The 19,889-nt window shown below is 34.8% G+C and overlaps 1 protein-coding gene across 1 annotated transcript in view; it reads left to right on the top strand.

Moving 5' to 3' along the window:
• The first annotated feature begins 2,494 nt into the window (after positions 1-2,494).
• Positions 2,495-19,889, top strand: part of LOC148956066 (tonsoku-like protein) — a 252,279-nt gene continuing 234,884 nt past the window's right edge. The window contains exons 1-2 of the mRNA XM_089092042.1: positions 2,495-2,589; positions 17,189-17,325. Coding sequence (XP_088948168.1) covers positions 2,568-2,589; positions 17,189-17,325 — 159 coding nt within the window. The 5' untranslated portion in view covers positions 2,495-2,567. The remainder of the gene's footprint in view (positions 2,590-17,188; positions 17,326-19,889) is intronic.

Genomic DNA, 19,889 nt, shown 5'->3' on the forward strand with positions numbered 1-19,889 from the left:
AAAACAATTCATCTCTAAGATGTTTCTTGGAGAATTGTTTCCATGGCGTTTGGTTATTAATATCTTTGGAGTTCGACCAGTAGAATTGTTTCCAGGGCAAGGAACATTAGTGACTTGGATCTATTCCTGGAGAAATGTTGACAGTACCTGTCAGACAATATTAAACTTTGCCCGGAAACAATTTGATTAATGACTGACAGCACAGGTGTTCCAAATTCCCAATCGCTTTCATTAACCATGTGTTCTCCCTAATGACTCTATGCACATGGCCAAAACAAGAACAACAGCAAATAAATCGACCTTGGAAATTTAGGTCATTGACCCCATTAACCACGTGTTCTCCCTAATGACTCTATGCCCAAATAAGGAGCCCTGTCACGACCTTTACCCCCCTTTCTACTCATTTTGTTCAATATAGTAGAAAGTTCTGGAAATTAGGTCTTTGAGAATGACAACCCTCCCCCACCCCCTCAGGGCAAGGGTTTTAAGTTGTCCTACGGTCATATAAGGTTGTTTTTGAAAGCGCTGTCGTAGAAACTTCAATATGGCTCATTTGATTGAAAATTGAAAGGGCTAGTGCTTTTTTTAACAGTTGAAAGTGATTAGAGAGGGACTAACGCCCCTCTCACGCTCACCATTTCCCCAAAGACATCCAATCAAAATTTTGAGATAGCCATTTTGTTTAACGTAGTTGAAAGTTCTGGAAATTAGGTCTTAAAGGATGAAAACCACCCTAACAGCCCTAAGGGTAAGGGTTGTAATTTATGTCCTGGGGGTATATAAGGTGTTTTTAAAAAGCGTTGTCGTAGAAACTCAAAAAGGTCTCATTCGATTGGAAATCGAAAGGCCTAGTGTCCTTTTTAATAGTCGAAAGTGATTGGAAGACTTGAGATTTTTATAGTAAAGATCAATGTGGATAGAATTTACTATTTTTTTTGTTGTTGTTTAGACCACGCCCCCCTCCCTCTAGTCCCCCTCCCACGCCCACCCTGCCATTTTCCCATTATGTTTAAAAACTAAATGTTGCCTTAAGATTAAACCAAAATTCCCTGTGTTAATGCTAATTCCCAACAAGGGATCTCAGCAGTATCCCAAGAACGACTGAGGGTATTATGTACAAACTTTTTGGGCTACTTCTACTCTTAAAATTAAACCAAATCAAAATATTGTAAGTGTATTGCAGCTATCAAAGAAAGTAAACAATTTTTTTGCGAATGGTATCAAGTTTTCCATTTCAGGTCATCTAGAGGAGGTATTTAAACATTACTATTTGTGTCCAGATTTTTAAAAGGGTGTATGTTGTTAAAAATTGCTGAAAATTTTTTCCAGCATACAAATAGCAGGCCAAACTATAAAATCCTAAAAAAACGAAAAGATTTTAAGTATTATTTTCTTTTTTCCTGAAAAGACTATGTCAAAACAAAACGAACAGAAATTGATTACAAAAACTTTTCCACAAAATACGTTTTTCAAAGAAAAGTAAAGAACTCCATTAAACAAAAAATAAGCAAAATAAAACAAAATAATCTACGAAACGTAAAACTAGTACAAATCAGCATCGATAAATAAAATAAACCAAAAACGAACAGAAATTACAATAAAAAACCGAGTAAAACTCAAAACAAGCAGAAATTAACATAAGTTTGGTTCAAAACTACTATCCCTTCCCAAGGCCAGAATATAGTTTGTACCTTACAGAAAAATAAAAATGAATATGCATTGTCAGTTTAATATACATACTGATATTTAGTAATCAAAATGTAAATATTATTGGATTTATTAAAGTTATAAAAGTAAAAACATTTACATTTTTTTCAATAAAGTGGAATTATGTTCCAGTCTTGGGAAGGTAATAGGGGTTTTCAGCCCAACTTATGTTAATTTCTGCTCGTTTTCAGTTTGACTCGGTTACTTAATATAATTTCTGTTCGTTTTGAGTTTTATTTATTTATCGATGTTGATTTGTGATAGTTTCACGTTTGGTAGATTATTTGATCTTATTTTTGCTTATTTCTTGTTTAATGGAGTTCTTTACTTTTCTTTGAAAAACTTATTTTGTGGAAAAAGTTTTTTTAATTAACTGCCATAAAAAATTTTGTGTGAGAAACGCAATATAAGAGGTTCAGAAATTTAAAAGATTCGTATAGAATTGAAAATTAGCCAAAAAAAATGATAGGGTAAGGAACTTGAGTTGAATGTCTTGTTTCTTGACTCTAATTCTTTTTTTTTGTGAACAAAAAGTTGCAATTCTTTGGAGTAAAATTTCACAAACTTGCGAAGAAATTACTCACCTTGCAAAAGAAAACCAATTAAATATATAACTATACAGACAATCCGAAAAGCAAGTCAACCAATCGAAATGGGAAAGAACAGTTTCGACAACGGACAACGCAGAACAGGAAAGTTTTCATATCAAAATTAAAAAGCGATTGAAACGGTCACTGAAAAAGAAAAAAGCCGAATGGTAGCGCAACGGCGCACATTGGAAGCCCAATGAAATTCAAATCTAAATCCTGCTTTGTTTTTGTGAAATTTAGTTGGTATTAGCCTAATAATTTTGTATTAAAATGAACAAAAAATATGCTAAAGGTTAGTAGTATTTATTCCTTTAGTTTCTGTCGCTAGTATTTTGGCACCTCTGTATATTGTTAAAAAATATAATGTTTTTTTACAGCTTAGGCTATAAGCTAGTCATTTATATTTCTGGTGGTAGGCCTATTTGTTGCATACTTTTATTTAATTTTGGTACTAATACTTTTACTGATGACGTCCTAGTACAAAAGAGACACAGCTTTAGATTGCTAATTTAGGCTATTCCTATTTTTATGGTTGTGCTCATGTTTCTGACAATTAATGGTTCAATTCTTAACAAGCTACTTTTCACTATCTTGGAAAATGGTTAGGTTAGGAAAATTATGGGCCAATAACATATCCTACTCCATGAAAGTATTGTCCAGCTACTATTTTAGCCCCCTTTTAATTTCTTTGTCTTGGAAAATTGCCTACTTAACAGGTCTAGGCCTAGGCTATACCTATTAGAATTTAGATAAAACAACATTATACCTCAATTATTGGTTTCTTTTCTCTGGTTTTCATTCTGACAATGCCATTTCTGTTATATAAGTATAATCTTAAGCCATATCAATGGGTTTTTTTCTTCTTCTAAATTTAGAAAATGTATCTGCAGATCTTTGAAAACTTATACTTTGGGATATAGCAAAGTTGTAGGTAAATTTTCTGCAAATCATTTTATTGACTTACAAATAAAGTAAAGATACCATTTGATGCCTTTTTTATGCTCTTTCCAAATATGATAATCATTTTGTTGGAAATGAATTTTACCCCCACCCTATATACCAATTAATGATAGGGGAGAACAGGGCAAAATTGGACAGGGGTGATCTTGGATGTCAAACCTGACATCTAGCCTATTGCTTCTATCAATCCACAAAAATAGGGTAGATGGGGCTTATGTATGTCTATCATTGGCGGGTAGTTTGAAATCTAACGGAATTGTTAGCACCAGGATAAGAGGTAAGAAAGTTTTTTGATGCTTAAACAAAATCTGGGAGTCACAACATCAGCTTGATTTGAGGTAACAAAAGGTGGTAGTTTTTCTTTGTTGTTGATGTTGTACAGTTGCTAGATACATCCTCTATCTATGCCCTGAGTTTGATTTGTCTATTCTGAGTTCTACTTTTTCAGGACGCCATTTTCTAAAATTGGTTTGATAGGGGCAAGATTAACCAGCAATTCGGGGGCGACTTTGGACACTGTCCAAGGTCGCCCCTTGTGTCCAACTTCACCCTGTGCTATTTTTGTTTATCATTTTAGAGAATGTCTTTGCCTCTTTGGAGGCAATTTTTAGAGAATTTCTTAACTAATATTTGGAGTTTGATCAATGATAATAGATGGCATTGCTTGTGTGTAGATGTGTTTTTGTTTTGCACAACACAACAAGGTTAAGTTGGCTGTTTCATTAGTTTAATGAAAGGAGCAACATTAAAACTTAAAACAAACAGAAATTATTCTGTATATCCCCTCCTCAATGCCTTGCTATTTACTACGCTAAAGTTTGACTTGTTCTCCCAACTCTATTTTCTTAAACAATAAAAAAAATTTAGCGTAAAGAGCAAGGCGTTGAGGAGGGGCCAACCCCTTTCATATATGGAATAATTTCTGTTCGTTTTAAGTTTTAATGATGCTCCTTACTTTCAGTTAAAAAAACTTGTCTTTTGTAATTTAATTTCTGGACGTTTTTGAATTAATGCAGCTTCAATTTTGGCTCATCATACATGAATAATTCAAACAAAATTTGTATATCAATTTTATTTATTTTTTGGCTAAATGGCTTTCTTGAAAATTTGTTCTGATGTAACTTATGAATTCACTCATGTAACAAACTATATTTGTATATTTTTATTACGTATTTTAGGGGGTTAACCCCCTAGTCAATACCTCACTCTATGCTAAAGTTCAAATTTTGTTCCAATGCTTTAAGAGTGACCCCTTAATTACAAAAGCCATTAATTAAAAAAAAGTTTTTTTTTAATTTTTAATATAATTTTTTTTTAATTACATGATCAAACAATTTGTGGTAACAAACTGTAAGTAAGGAGGGACCCGGTTCATATCCTTGCCTCTTAAAGCTATTTTCAGGTTATTTCCCATGCATTTACTGTTTGTTCTTTCTAGTTGGACAATGGTTTGCAACTACATCAGGAAACACAATCTACCAGATGGCAAATCCATGGAGCTGCAGTGAATGCAGTCTTAGAGAGTAGACTATCTATTAGAAATGCCACAAAAACCTATGGACTGAAGACATCAACCGTTGCCTATGCTCTGAAAAATTGACAAGGAGTTACTGAAGAACCTAGAGTGAATCCAGTTACACCCCCAGGTCACCCAAGGCCATTGCCCAACCTGAAGAGAAAAACTGTTTTCTCTAACAAACAAGAAAAAGAGTGTAGAGTACCTCCTAAAATGTCAGCTGATGAATCACGGCCTCACTCCAAAAGAAGCAAGGAAACTTGCCTTTGAATGGGGCAAATTGATTGGCGTCAAACACCAGAGAGCTGGGTGCAAGATGAAATAGCTGGGGTTGACTGGTTCTCAGGCTTTATCAAACAAAACCCAGAGCTATCTATTCGTAAGCCAGGCAAGGGCTGCTGGCTTCAATTCAGTGGTTGTGAATCTGTTCTTCAACAACCTGCAGAAACTACAAAAAATTCAAATTACCACCCAACCGTATCTGGAACTGTGATGAGACTGGGTTCCGACTGTATTGCCAGCTCCAAAAGTAATCACAAGGAAAGGATTGAAGCAAGTTTCGCAGACAGTGTCAGCAGAGAGAAGGGAAAATGTTACAATGCTCGGGTTTATTTCAGCCACTGGTCAAGCTCTTCCCCCCGGTTTTATATTCCCATGGGTGAAGGTGAATGACCAGCTTTTTCAAGAAGGCCCCCCAGGATGTCTTGGGCTTTCTCACCCTAGTGGTTGGATGACTTCCATCAACTTTGTAGCTGCTATTGAGCACTTCATCAAGCCATTCAAGTTTGCGATGAGAGAATCACTGAACACCTGGCTGCAGATCCATCCAGGTCAACGAACTACGATTCATGAGACTGCCCAGCTCTACAAAGAACCATTCCTTTGCAAGTTCAACCCAGAAAATATAACAGTTTGTTTCACGAAAGCTGGAATTGGGCCCTTCAACAGAAGTGTATTTTCCGAGTTAGACTTTCTACCTGCTGAGGTGACAATAATTGTCCTACCTGTTGAGGTGACAACTAAATTGTCCACCCCTGGACAATTTGTTACTCGATATGGAGCCAATACCCTCTCCCTCTCCTCCTCCACCTTCTCATCCCCAAAGCGAGCTAGGAAAACAGACTCCTGAAGCAGTAAGACCCTATCCAAGAGCAGATATGACAAAGCCCAGAAGGAATGCAAGAAAGCAAGGTCAAACTCGTATTCTTACCAATACACCCAAAAAAGATGCTTTAGAAGCTGAAGCACGAGCGAGAAAGGAAAAGCAGAGTAAAAAGCCTATGCCCAAGCAGGCCAAGCAGCCCACTGCCAAGAAAAGAAAGCAAATTGAATCTCCCATGGAAAGTAGTGGTGATGATGTTGAACTTGACAACAATTCATCTGACGATTCTCTGCACCTCCATGAGGCTGATAAGGATGACGTAGACAAGGACATTAAAGCCGGAGACTTTGTTCTTGTCAAGTTCGAGTATGGAAAGAAGAAAGCCCTTGTGTATTATGTTGGCGAAGTTCTTGATGTTTTGGAAAAGCAGTTTGTGAGGGTTAACTTTCTTCGGAAACAAGGGGACAAATTCATGTTTCCTCAGCTTCCCGATATTGCTGAGATAGACATTACCGACATAGAACTGAAGCTTCCTGTCCCCTCTTCAGCTGGTGGAACTGGTTGTGCAGTTCAGGGGCTTGTCTTTGGTTGTGATCTTTTGATGTACACTTTAAAATGACAATTCTAGTTGAAACCCGGATGCCCGTGCAATGTTCCTGGCTGATTTTTTTATGCGATTTTGAGTTTCATATGATTTTGAGTGATTATGTATCATTTTACACGAATATTCTGTATTTGGATAAAGTTTAATTGCTTAAAACTGTCTTGTCCAAGGTCGCCCCATGCCTGTCCAATTTCACCCCGTGTACGGGGCAAAACAGGACACTTGACAAGGTCCTACTTTCATGGTACTCACGCTTCAGGGTGATCTTTAAAAAATTTGAAAAAAATTCATCATTATTTGCCAGACTTTAACCTTTCTAACGACCCACACTAAATTGTTTTATGTCAATCCAGTACCTAGTTATGCTTGGAAAACTAAAAAATGTCCAAGTTCACCCCGTTCTCCCCTATATATTTGCACATTAGGGGGGTGGGGTAAATTTTAAACCTACCTCCCATTTACATCAGAAATAAAATGTGCCCCCCCTTAATGTGCAAATATATACCCTGAATTGGTATACTGTATATAGGGGTGGGGGTAAAATTCATTTCAAACAAAAATGATCATTATATTTGGAAAGAGCGTAAAAAAAGGCACCAAGTGGTATATTTACTTTATTTGTAAGTCAATAATATGATTTGCGAAATAATTTTCTTGCAGTCCTACTTCATTTAAGCAAAAGGTCTATTTTGCAAGGTTTCACTTTTATGAAATAAATATTTCCAAATATTTCTATGTCTAAATATTTCTCTCCTTATTTTGCTCCAAAGTGCAAATTAAGGTAAGGTAAGGTCATCAAAGTTCATTGCCCTCTAGAGGAAGAAGGAGTAGAATATACTTTAGTTGGTAGATCCTTCCCTGAAAGTTTCATTTTTCTAACATAACTTCTTTCCAAGATAGTCAAAAATAGCTGGTCTAGAATTTTACCCAATCAATCCCCCCTCTATTGGTATCAGATGGCCCTTGGCTATGTAGAAAAAACTAATCCATTAATTGATAAAAACCAATCTAAAAATAGATGAATGAAAATAAGCAAATATGATTCATTGATACTTTTGGCACATTATAAAGTAAGAATTCAAGCATTTTTGGTTTGGAGACTGTGTATGAATTGCCAAAAACAAAACTCTAAAAATGACAATAAAATAATTTGTTTATAAATCTGTCTATTTTTGCTCTAGGGTGTCTCTTTCTGAAAAGCTGCTATTCTAGATTTTTCCTATGCCTGGTTTTGAGTAAAGATTACATTTGTCAGAGCTAAAATTAATTTGGGTTAATGCATAAAGGGGTAAAGATTAAGAATAGTGGCCATTAAGAAGGAGACATTATTTAGTTACTAAGTTTATGCTCATTTTTTGGTTTGTTTAGATTTTTGACAATTCATACCTATCCTGCCCTGTACCCCATAATGGTCTTGCATAGGCTTAGGCTATATTAGAAACTAACATACAAAACAGGGACAAGCTGAAGTAAAAAGAGGAATATTTAGATGGCTAATTTTTTGCTCTTTCTTATGGTTAAAGTTAGTGTTTTGACAATTCCCTCCCCCCTCCTGATAGTCTAATATTGGCCTATAGTCTTAGGATATGTAGGCAATCAAACAGAAAAAAACACTAAACAGTAAAATTAATACTTTATAATTTGCAGCATATTAATCAGATTATCCTTCTATTTTGTTATCCTTCATTTTCTTCTATTATTATCTACATTTCAACTCATTTAAAGTGACATTTTTATCGAATATTCAACACAGTCCCTAAATTTGATATCCTGAGTATACACAGTATAACTGGTTTTACAAAAAATAAATCATAGGTGATGCAATAGCACTGCCTAAGTAAAGAATGATGTTTGCACAATATATTATTATTTTTTTTTTGTCTTAGACCATGGCACTTTGTATTGAAGGAGTTGTCATAGGAATTTCAAAAAAGGCTTGTTAGCTGGAAATTAAAATGGCTAGTGCCCTTTTCAATAGTCAAAAGTGATTGGAGGGGAACTAACCCCCCTTCCATGCCCACCTTTTCCCCAAACACATCAAATCAAAATTTTTACATACCTATTTTGTTCAACATAATTAAAAGGTCTGGAATTTAGAAACTAACATAAAAAACAGGGACAAGCTGAAGTTAAAAGAGGAATATTTAGATAGCTAATCTTTTGCTCTTTTTTATGGTTAAAATGGTTTTTTTGACAATTCCCTCCGCCTTCCTGATAGTCTAATATTGGCCTATATTCTTAGGATATGTAGGCAATAAAAAAAGAAAAAAAACACAAACAGTAAAATTCATACTTTATAATTTGCAGCATATTAATACTTTATAATTATACTTTATAGTTATTATCTACATTTCAACTCATTTAAAATGACATTTTTATCCAATATTCAACACAATCCCTAAATTTGATATCTTGAGTATACACAGTATAACTGGTTTTACAACAGATCAATCACAGGCAGTGCTATAGCACTGCCTAAGTAAAGAATGATGTTTGTACAATGTATTATAATTTTTTTTTTGTCTTAGACCACAGCACTTTGTATTGAAGGAGTTGTCATAGGAATTTCAAAAAAGGCTTGTTAGTTGGAAATTAAAATGGCTAGTGCCCTTTTCATTAGTCAAAAGTGATTGGAGGGCAACTAACCCCCCTTTTATGCCCACCTTTTCCCCAAACACATCAAAACAAAATTTTGACTTAGCCATTCTGTTCAACATAGTTAAAAGATCTGGAATTTATGTCTTTGAGGATGACAAATCCCCCCCCCCCCGAGTCCTCAGGGTATGGGTTGTAAGTTATGCCCTGGGGCATATAAGGCTTTTATACCTAGTGTTGTCATAGGAACTTCAATAAGGGCTCGTTTGATTGGAAATTGAAATGGTTTGTGCCCTTTTTAATAGTCAAAAGTGATTGGAGGGTAACTTCCCCCCTCCATTGCCCCCTTCACCCCCCAAACACATTCAATCAAACTTTTGAGATAGCCATTTTGTTCAATGTAGTTGAAAGGTCCAGCAATTATGTCTTTGAGGATAATAACCCCTCCACAGCCCTCAGGGTGAAGATTATAAGTTATGCCCTGGGGGCATATAATGTTTTTTATAGAAATCATTGTTGTAGAAACTTCAAAAAAGGCTCATTTGATTGGAAAGCTAGAGAACACCTTTTGATAGTTTAAAGTAATTGGAGAGTGAATGCCCCCCATGCCTTTCATTTCTCCAAACACTTCTGACAAAAATTTTGATATAGCCATTTTGTTCAATGTAGTTAAAAAGTCTGGAAATTATGACAATCCCCCACAGTTGTCAGGATGAGGGTTGTCAGTTATGCCCTTGGGACATATAAGGTTCTTTTTAGAAAGTATTGTTGTTGAAACTTCAAAAAGGGCCTATTTGATTGAAAATTGAGTGGACTAGTGCCTTTGTTGTCAGTCAAAAGTGATCAGAGGGCAAATGCCCCCCCCCACCATGCCCATTTCCTAAAACAATTCCAATCAAAATTTTGAGATAGCTGTTCAACATAGTTGGTTTTATAGAAAATTTGATCATATAAACTTCAGGGATGGCTCATTGGATTAGTAATCAGAAGCTCTAGAGCCATTTTTAAGAGTCAAAGTGATCAGAGGGCAGTCCAAAGATCATATGACAAGGCTTTTGGGGTTGATACAAACTACCAGAGCCTGGTGGCAAGGTTTGTAGGCTATGCTGCAGGATATTTAAGGTATTTATGGAAGGCATAATTCTTTAACTTTAGAAGAGGCTCATTTAGTTGAACATTGGAACTTATAGTTGCTTTTTAAGTGCCAATAGTTATGGAGGGCATTTAGCCCCCTCCCTCCCCAACAACGCCTCTTTTTACTGAACACATCTGATTGAAATTATGAAATAACTGTTTTGTTCAAAATAGTCCAAAGAACATATAATGATGCCTCTAGGATTCAAAAGGACCCCCAATGCCCTGGGGATAGGGTTGTAATTTATGCCATGAGGGCATGTAAAGTTTTTATGGAATGTGTGTTCATATAAACTTCAGATGGGGCTCATCTGATTAAAAATTGGACGTTTTAGTCCCGTTTTAAGTGTCAGAGTGATTTGAGGGACCCCCCCCCTCTCCCCTCCACACTCATCATTTCTCAACGCCTCCAATCAAAATTTTGAGATAACAATTTTGTTCACCATAGTTGAAGGGTATAGAAATTATGTCAGTGAGGAAGACCCCCCCCCCTACAGCACTCAGGGCAAGGGTTGCAAGTTATGCCCTGGGGTATATATAGAAAGGGTGGTTGTATATACTTTAGAGGGGACTCATTGGATTGGTAATCAGAAATTCTAGTGCCTTTTTTAAGAGCCAAAGTGATCAGAGTGCAGCTACCCTCCCCCCTCTACAAACACACACAAGGACATTGTGTTTTCCTGAGATGCATCCAATACATATTTTGAGATAGGTCTTTTATTCAAAATAGTCCAAAGGTCATATAACAAGGCTTTTGAGATTGATACAAACCACCACAGTTTAAGGGCAGAGGTTATAATATGCCCCTGGGGTATTTAAGGTTCTAATTGGAAGGGATGGTTGTATAAGTTTTAGAGGTGGCTCATTTGGTTGAGAAACTTCTAGTTCCCTTTTAAGGGTTAAGAGTGATGGAGGTCCACTAGCCCCCCCAACTACCCCTCTTTTCACCAAATGTGTTTGATTGGAATTGTGTGATGATAGTTTTGTTTACAACACCCCAAAGAACATATAACAATGCCTCCAAGGTTGGAGCATATACCCAAAGCCCTGGGGCAAGGGTTTTAAGCTATGTCCTGGGGGCATATAAGGTTCTTATGGAATGGGTGGTTGTTTTAAGTTCAGATGGATCTAGTTTGATTTTAAATTGGAAGTCATAGTGTCTTTTTTAAGAGTCAAAGTGATTTGAGACACCCCCTACACCCATCGTTTTCCATAACAAACATCCAAACAAAGTTTTGAGACATAAATTTTTCAGCATTGTTGAAAAGCTCAGTAATTATGTGTTTGGGAATGTCAACCCCCCCCCCTGCTTGATGCCTCAGGGTAAGGGCTGCAAGTTATGCAATTTGTTCATTGTTTACATATAGTATGTTATTGAGAAGAGGTATGCATGTTGACTTCTACTTTCCCAAAATACAAAGGGGATCAAGATGAGTCTTTCAGGGAATGTTGAGGGGATTTTTCAACTACATCATAAAATGTTATGTGTATATAGATTGTCAAAAGGGTGTCCCTCAGGAATAACTGAGTATATTAATTTGGAATTTTCAGGGAATGATGAGGAAGCTGATCAATTGACCAAAAATCCAATATTTGCTTGCTACTTCTACTACAACTAGGGTAAAGGTACCAATGATTCAACAGTACAATTTAGGAACCTCTGTAAAAGTTTTCCTCCAAAACAGGATAACTGCTTAGTTGTGACTTGAAACCTCTTTTCTTGAAGTTGTTGTTATATTTTGACAATGCAAAATGTGGACACTATATCAGATGCACTTAGATAAGAAAAGAACATTCAATTCAATCAGTTTTCTGTTTTCAACAAAAAATGTGCTCCTGACAATTTTTAGCTATATAATGTTCAAACTGTCATTACTTGGTTGTTTTCTTAGTAAAAAAGTTGGAATCAACACCAATGCATCAACATACATCTTATCTTCTCTAAAATGTAGTCACATTGGCTTTTCTTGATAAAATCAAATAAAAATGGCAGCTAATATTATATTGACAAAACTATGTTCCAAGTGACAAAAATTATTGTCTGATTGTAGTGGAATACAAGACCAACTAAAAATTTTCCTTCTGCTAAATTCAAACGTAGATATTGCCTTCTATCATGAGATCCATTCCTTTTGAGAATATCTTATAGTAACCTTGTCGAAATTTTTGACTGACAGCAACAGGCCCTGTCGAAACATAGGTGACTCTGTCAAAACTTCACTGTACATGTAAAACAGATGACAAAGAATTGGTGTTGAAATCCAGGGGTCCTCTAATGAAAACAGTTGTCAAATTTATGGCTACTTCATTAACTACGAGAAGTTTTGATGATTATTATTTCTAATAATATTTTACATGAAAAAAACATAAGAGGTTTTTATTAAATGGTAGTTTTACTGATTTGATGCTAGATGCTATATTTTTCCGTTATCTGAGGAACTGCCACTTGGCCTTATACCGTGTTCGTATTTGATTTGGTTGCATTTGACAAGTATTAGACAAGCATTTGATTTGGTTGATCCCAACATCCTGATTCATTTATCACTGAATAAATTTGAAAAAAAAAATTGATTTGGTTGATCACAACATCCTAATTCATTTATCACTGAATAAATGTTTTACTTTTATAACTTTAGTCAATCAAATATTATTAACATTTTGATTAATAAATATCAGGATATGTATATTAAACTGACAGTGCACATTCATTTGTATTTTTTTCAGTAAAATGCAAATTATGTTCTGGTCTTGGGAAGGCGTAGGGGTTTTGAGCCATACTCACGTTAATTTCTGCTCGTTTTGAGTTCGACTTGGTTATTTATTATAATTTCTTGCACGTTTTGGGTTTCATTTTTTTTTATCGATGCTGACTTCTGGTAGTTTTACGCTTGGTGGATTATTTGATTTTGTTTTTGCTCATTTTTGGTTTAATGGAGTTCTTTACTTTTCTTTGAAAAACTTACTTTGAGGAAAATGTTTTTTTAAATTTATAAATAGAAAGAACAACAAACAAATATTTTATTAGGGTTATAAATATGGCCATCAGGGGCTGGGGCGGGTGCATTGTCAGGGTAATGACTAATTTGTTAAAAAGGAGCATAAGATAAGGAGTGTAATGGCATGATTTTTATTTTAAGTTAGTTTTGTACATGGCCTAGGGCTATACATGGGATCACAGACGGAGTGAAGGTGAATTGTCACACAACATACCATAAAAAAAGTATAAAATTGACAATCAAAAAGTGTCCCTATTTGTTTTAGCACATCTCCTTCTGGAGAGCCACTTTTCTATATATTTACCAAAATTGGCAGTGATAATGCTGCATTCCCATTCTTCAGAAGAAAATACACTACTATGAGATAGTGAAAACTTCTTTAAAACATTCTGAAAATATTTACATATAGAAAACATTCTAAATATTTACTGATATCATTCCTTAAGCTGAAGCAATAAAGGTAAATTTATACAATATTCTATAACTTACATGGGGATAAGGTGAGCATCACTTGAGCAAATTCAACCACGTCCTTCTTCATGGCCCATTTATAGCCCAAGAAATGCATAAGAAAATGAAAGAAAACACTAATACAATGAAATTCTTACTTTGTAATATGCTGGATGTTTCTAAGAAAATAAGATGAGTAGACCTGAGACCTCCTATGCCTTCTAAGGCCAGAACATAATTTGCATTTTACTGAAAACAATCCTTGTTTTGAGCTGAATGTTTCTAGTTCTGATGATATAAAAAAAAAGTTAAAAAAAATCAAACAAAAACAAAAGAATATGGATAGGCAGTTTAATATGTGTTGGCTATTCTTCTATTTATTCCTGAAGGTCTTAATGATTTGGGATTTACTGAAGTTTAAAAAGCAAAAATATTTAAAATATTTTGTTTTCAGTAAAGTGCAAATTATGTTTTGGTCTTTAGAAGACATGGGGGGTATCAGCTCTACTCAACTTGGTTCCTGTTTGTTTTTAGTTTGAATTGGTTATTTATTGTAAATTATGTCCCTTTGTGGTTCCATTTATTTTTTCATGGTGATTTGTGGTATTTTTACACTCTGTGAGAATTTTTTGACTTTATTTCTGCTCATTTTTGGCCTAATGTAGCTCTTTACTTTTCTTTGAAAAACTCCTTTTATGGAAACATTTTTTAAGTTAATTTCTGTTGGTCTTGAATAACATAGTCTTTTTCATTTATAAAGAAAAGAAGATTTTATGTACCGTATTTTGTTTTTTCATCTATGAATACCCATATCTATATTTATGCTGAACAAAAATTTTTCAACAATTGTCAATAATATATGCCCTTTTAAAAATATGGGCACACATTGTAACCTTTTTTTTAGTTTTACTCCTCCTCAAGCTTCTTTGAAAAATAAAACTTAGTACTCTTCCTAAAACATTGTATCTATGGTAATTTGACAACCTGGCTGCACTTACACTCTGGATTTATTCCAATTGTAACAGCAGAAGTAGTAATAGTAGTCCCCTGAAGTTTCAATTAAACACCCTCATTTGCTCTTGAGATATTGGTGAGACATCTTATCGACAACCATCATTCACTTTGTGTGTTTAAATTCAGTTTTAAAGCAACATAAACTTTCAGTAAACGTCTCTACTTTATACACTATTCCACTCCTAAGATATCCCACCCAAATATCTTGACAACCTGGAGCTACTTTAAGTAAAAACTTAAAACGATCTTGCATTATTCCATATTAATAAAAAAGACTATGGCAGCGTTGTTTCTTCATTAAGTTTTAATCCAAACCAAACAAAGATTAATTTTAAAAAACGAAGTTTTTCTAAGGGAAGTAAAGAGCGAAGTTGAAACTTAAAACGGACAAAAATTCTTACTCAACAGCCTATTTGATACATATCAATAAAACTAATATAAAGAAACCAACTAATTATGTTTTCCTATGGTTTTAGGATTATACAAAACTAGCACTTCACTGAAAACACAAAATAATATAGAGTTTTGGTACAGTAAAAGGAAACCAATTAAGGACACTTTTTACAGAATAAAAATATTATCAATCCCTTTTAAGATAAAGCAACAATCCATTTTAGGATTTTGCTTTATTTTTTTTTATGTTTAATTTGGTATCACTTCTGCATAATGGCTCAGTTCAATGACTGGCTCTCGTTTTGGTTCTGAAAAGAACATGTCATGATTAGTTTCTACACAAGTTTGAAGTAAAGCCATCTTCCTAGTATTAGGACTATAGATTAGCTTTAGAATTTGTTTCATAGCTTGAAATTAACTGTTGTATAGAGAAATAATTAGATTTCCAGAGTTTGTATTATGTCTTATTTGATCTTCGTTTCAAGTAATACTAAAGCATATTTCTTACAATTCAAGACTGTGTATTACCCACTATTGGTATTATAGCTGGTGAGAGCAAAATTCTATCTGATAAATCAATCTAATATTTCTGTATGCTGTTTAATTACTTCATGGTTATTAAAAAATATTTAGTTTTACGCTTATGTTTATAATGTAATTTTAATTGTGTACTGAAAGTTACTGATGGCACAACTAGTGTAAGACTGAAAAGCTTTATAGATTCGTTTAGCGTTGTCAGGCTACATACTCACTTTTGACCCCTAAATCAATAATCCTGATTTTAATACTTGACTTTTGTGTTTTCAGTAAAGCGCTAGTTTTGTATAATCCTAAAAGCATAGGGAAACACAATTAGTTGGTTTATTTGCACTAGTTTTATTGATATGTATTAAATAGACTGTGAAGTAATAATTTTTATCCTTTTTAAGTTACAACTTCTCTCTTTACTTCCCTCAGGGAAATTTTTTTTCTTGAATTAATAGCCCTAAATAATGAAATTGTCAATCGTTTTTCATTGCTTGAATCTCTGTGCATTTTGTTTTGTAAATGGAGATTTGTATTTTTATATAGCATAATATCATTGTGAAATAGAGAAAAAAGTTGGAGGAATATATTCTTTGGAATTGATTTTAAAATAAAAATGAAAACGAAAAAAACATGAAAACCTGAATAACAGAAAGTTTCTGGATGTTATAAACTATGAATTTTGTAAAGCAAGAATATTATGTTCAGACATTAATGTTGAAATCAATTCTTGCATGTTAACTTTACCTTCCATTTTGATAGCGTCTCCTCCCATGTGCTTTGTTGTGTTCCCTAGGATAAAATCTATGTAAACTTGGATGTGGTGCAACCCCGCGTAACTCCTTTTACACACCTAATCAATTTTTAAACTCAGTTCTTACCTTAGAAAAGTTAATTTTATTCTTATTCATGTCACTTTAATGTACTGCATACTATACAAGTTAAGTGCATACAGAAAGTGGCCATTTGCCAACTCTCAAGTAGCCAATTTACACTTTGACATCTCATGGAGAAAGACTTTTTGCTTTTTGTCTACTGTGTTTTGACGATATTAAAAAAAATCTTTAGGGTGGAAGGGGAAGTCTCCTCTAGGTCAGTCAAAAGATGGCCTTGCTGCTAAAAAAGGACAATGACAAAAATTGCATGTTTCGTAATCCCACTATCCCCCTCCTTTTTGTAAAATGCCCCACCCTCGTCTAAGGATCAAACATGTGTACATCTATGAAGTGAAACATGAAAAAATTTGCTTTAGCTTAAATAGTTTGTTTTAAGTACTTTGTAAGTTTGAATTCAAAAAAAACATTTCTTTAAAATGCTCACTTAATTATGAATTCACTTTAAAATTCTACTTGCCCAGTACCAGTGGCAAAAGGCTTCAAGTAAGGGACATTGCTTACAAGTGACTTCAGGAGCCAAGAACAAGTAACCAGGAAAAAATAGAATTAAAATTTAGAAACATAGTCCTAGAAAAGCTCCTTAGGTTGTGGTCTATCAGACAAATTCTTCTTAGCAGCATAAACCTTGTGTATATATCTTCTTAATAGAAAACTATTCTTTCATAGCTCTGACAATTAATTTTATTATATTTCAATTTCATTTTAGAAATTTCAAACCTAATGAGGGATAGAGCTGGTTTTTTGAAACAGAACAAATTTAAACTGGCTGCAGAAGTTTGTAATCTATTGGGTCAAAGATTCAGACAAATCAGAGAGTTTGAAGATGCCTTGAAATATCATCTGGTAAATATGCATCATAAATCCATGGTTCTTTAATGTAGACTATATGGATTTATTTTTTAGCGTCAGGTTCAAATATACATAAAAGAATATATGTGAATGGGTTGTAAATTTGATAGGAAAACATAAATTACTTGAAAGAGACAGAAAATTTTTAAATTTATTTCACCCCTCCCGCCACTCCCTTTTCTTCAGTTCTGCATAATTGCCTAGTGTGAAAAAAATATGTGAGTTAAAGGAGACAGTAGAAGCCTTCCCTCATCATTAGGATATCTTCGGGTCAAACAGCCTATGTAATAAACTGTAAGTAAAGAGAAGGCATAACCCTTGTCAGTGGACAGTTCCCAAGTAAACTGATAAGTGATAAGATTGTTTTTTAACTTGGGAGAGGGAGGAGAAGTAAATCTACCTAATCCTTAAAAGAAATACAAAAAGAGACAAATTGAAATGCAGTGAATTGTGAGGAAATTAAAAATTTCGAGTTGATGTTAACAAAAAAGGAGACATAATCAAAGACATGATTTTAGTTGATCAGACGTTGGCACAATGTATTATTTTTTTTATTGATTTTTTTTTAGATCAGGGCACTTCGTATCGAAAGAGTTGTCGTAGAAACTTTGTAAGGGGCTCATTCGATTGGAAATTGCAGTGGCTTGTGCCCTTTTAAATAGCTTGTGCCCGATTTTAGTTGATCAGAAAATTTTGAGATAGCCATTTTGTTCAAAGTAGTTGAAAGGTCCGGAAATTATATCTTTGAGGATGACACTCTCCCCACAGCCCTCAAGGTAAGGGTTGTAAGCTATGCCCTGGGGGCATATAAGGTTTTTATTGAAAGCTTTGTCATAGAAACTTGAAAAAGGGCTCATTCGATTAGAAATTCAAAGGGCTAGTGTCCTTTTTAATAGTCAAAAGTGATTTGAGGGCAACTAACTCCCCTCTCATGCCCACCTTTTCCCCAAACACGTCCAATCAAAATTTTTAGATAGCCATTTTGTTCAACGTAGTTAAAAGCTTTAGAAATTAGGTCTTTGAGGATGATAACATGATAACCCCCTCAGAGCCCTCGGGGCAAGGGTTGTGAGTTATACCCAGGGGGTATATAAAGTTTTTATAGATAGTGATGCTGTAAAAACTTAAAAAGAGCTCATTCGATTGGAAATTAGAGGGACTTGTACCCTTTTTAATAGTCAAAAGTGATTGGAGCATAACTAAAACCCCTCTAACATCCACTATTTCTCCTCACAGATTCAATCAGAGTTTGGAGATAATCAGTCTATTCAACATAGTTAAAAATTCCGGACAGTATCTTTCTGAGAAAGATACTCCCCCACAGCCCTTAGGGCGAAGGCTGCAAGCTATGCCCTGGGGGTACGTAAGGTTTTTTTTTAATATAAAACGCTGTCGTAGAAACTTCAAAAAGGAATCATTCCATTGGAAATTGAAATGGCTAGTGCTCTTTTTAATAGTCGAAAGTGATTGGAGGGCAAGTACCCCTCCTCTCACGCCCACCATTTACCCAAACACATCCAATCAAAGTTTTGAGATAGCCGTATTGTTCAACGTAGTTGAAAGGTCCGAAAATTATGTCTTTGAGGAGGACAACCCCCTTACAGCCCTCACGGCAAGGGTTGTCAGTTATGCCCTAGGGCATATAAAGTTTTTATAGAAAACGTTGTCGTAGAAACTTCAAAAAGGGCTAATTCGATAGGAAATTGAAAGGGGTAGTGCCCTTTTTAACATTCAAAAGTGATTGGATTGCAACTGACCCCCCTATCACGTCTACCATTTCCCCAAGCACATCCAATCAAAATTTTTTGATAACTATTTTTTTCAACGTAGTTTAAATTTCTGGAAATTATGTCTTTGAGGATGACAACCTCACCCCCCCCCCCTGACCCTCAGGACAAGGGTTGTAAGTTATGCCCTGTGAGTATATAAGATTTTTATTGAAAGCTTTATCGTAGAAATTTCAAAAGGGCTCATTCGTTTGGAAATTGAAAGGGATAGTGCTTTTTTTAGTAGTTGAAAGTCATTGGAGAGTAACTAACACCCCTCTAACACCAACCATCTCCCCAAACACATTCAATCAAAATTTTGAGATAGCCATTTCGTTCAACGTTGTTGAAAGTTCAGGAAATTGGATCTTTGATGATGACAGCCCACTCACATCCCTCAGGGCAAGGGTTGTTATTTATGCCCTGGGGGCATATAAGGTGTTTATAGAAAGCGTTGTCATAGAAACTCAAAAAGGACTCATTTGATTGGAAGTTGAAAGGACTAGTGTCCTTTTTAATAGTCGAAAGTGATTGGAAGGCTTGACATTTTTATTGTAAAGATCGATGTGGGTACATTTTTTTTTTTTTTTTTTTTTTTTTTTTTTTTTTTTTTTTTTTTTGTCTAGACCAGGGCACTTCGTATCGAAGGAGTTGTTGCAGGAACTTCGAAAAGGGCTCATTCGATTGAAAACACAAAGGGCTAATACCCATTATAATAGTCGAAAGTGATTGGAGGGTAACCAGTCCCCCTCCCACGCCCAACCTCCCATTTGACCATTATGTTTAAAAATT

The sequence above is a fragment of the Artemia sp. Qi Xiang Cuo genome, chromosome 1 (genome assembly GCF_049724085.1).
Source record: "Artemia sp. Qi Xiang Cuo chromosome 1, ASM4972408v1, whole genome shotgun sequence".
NCBI lineage: Eukaryota > Metazoa > Arthropoda > Branchiopoda > Anostraca > Artemiidae > Artemia > Artemia sp. Qi Xiang Cuo.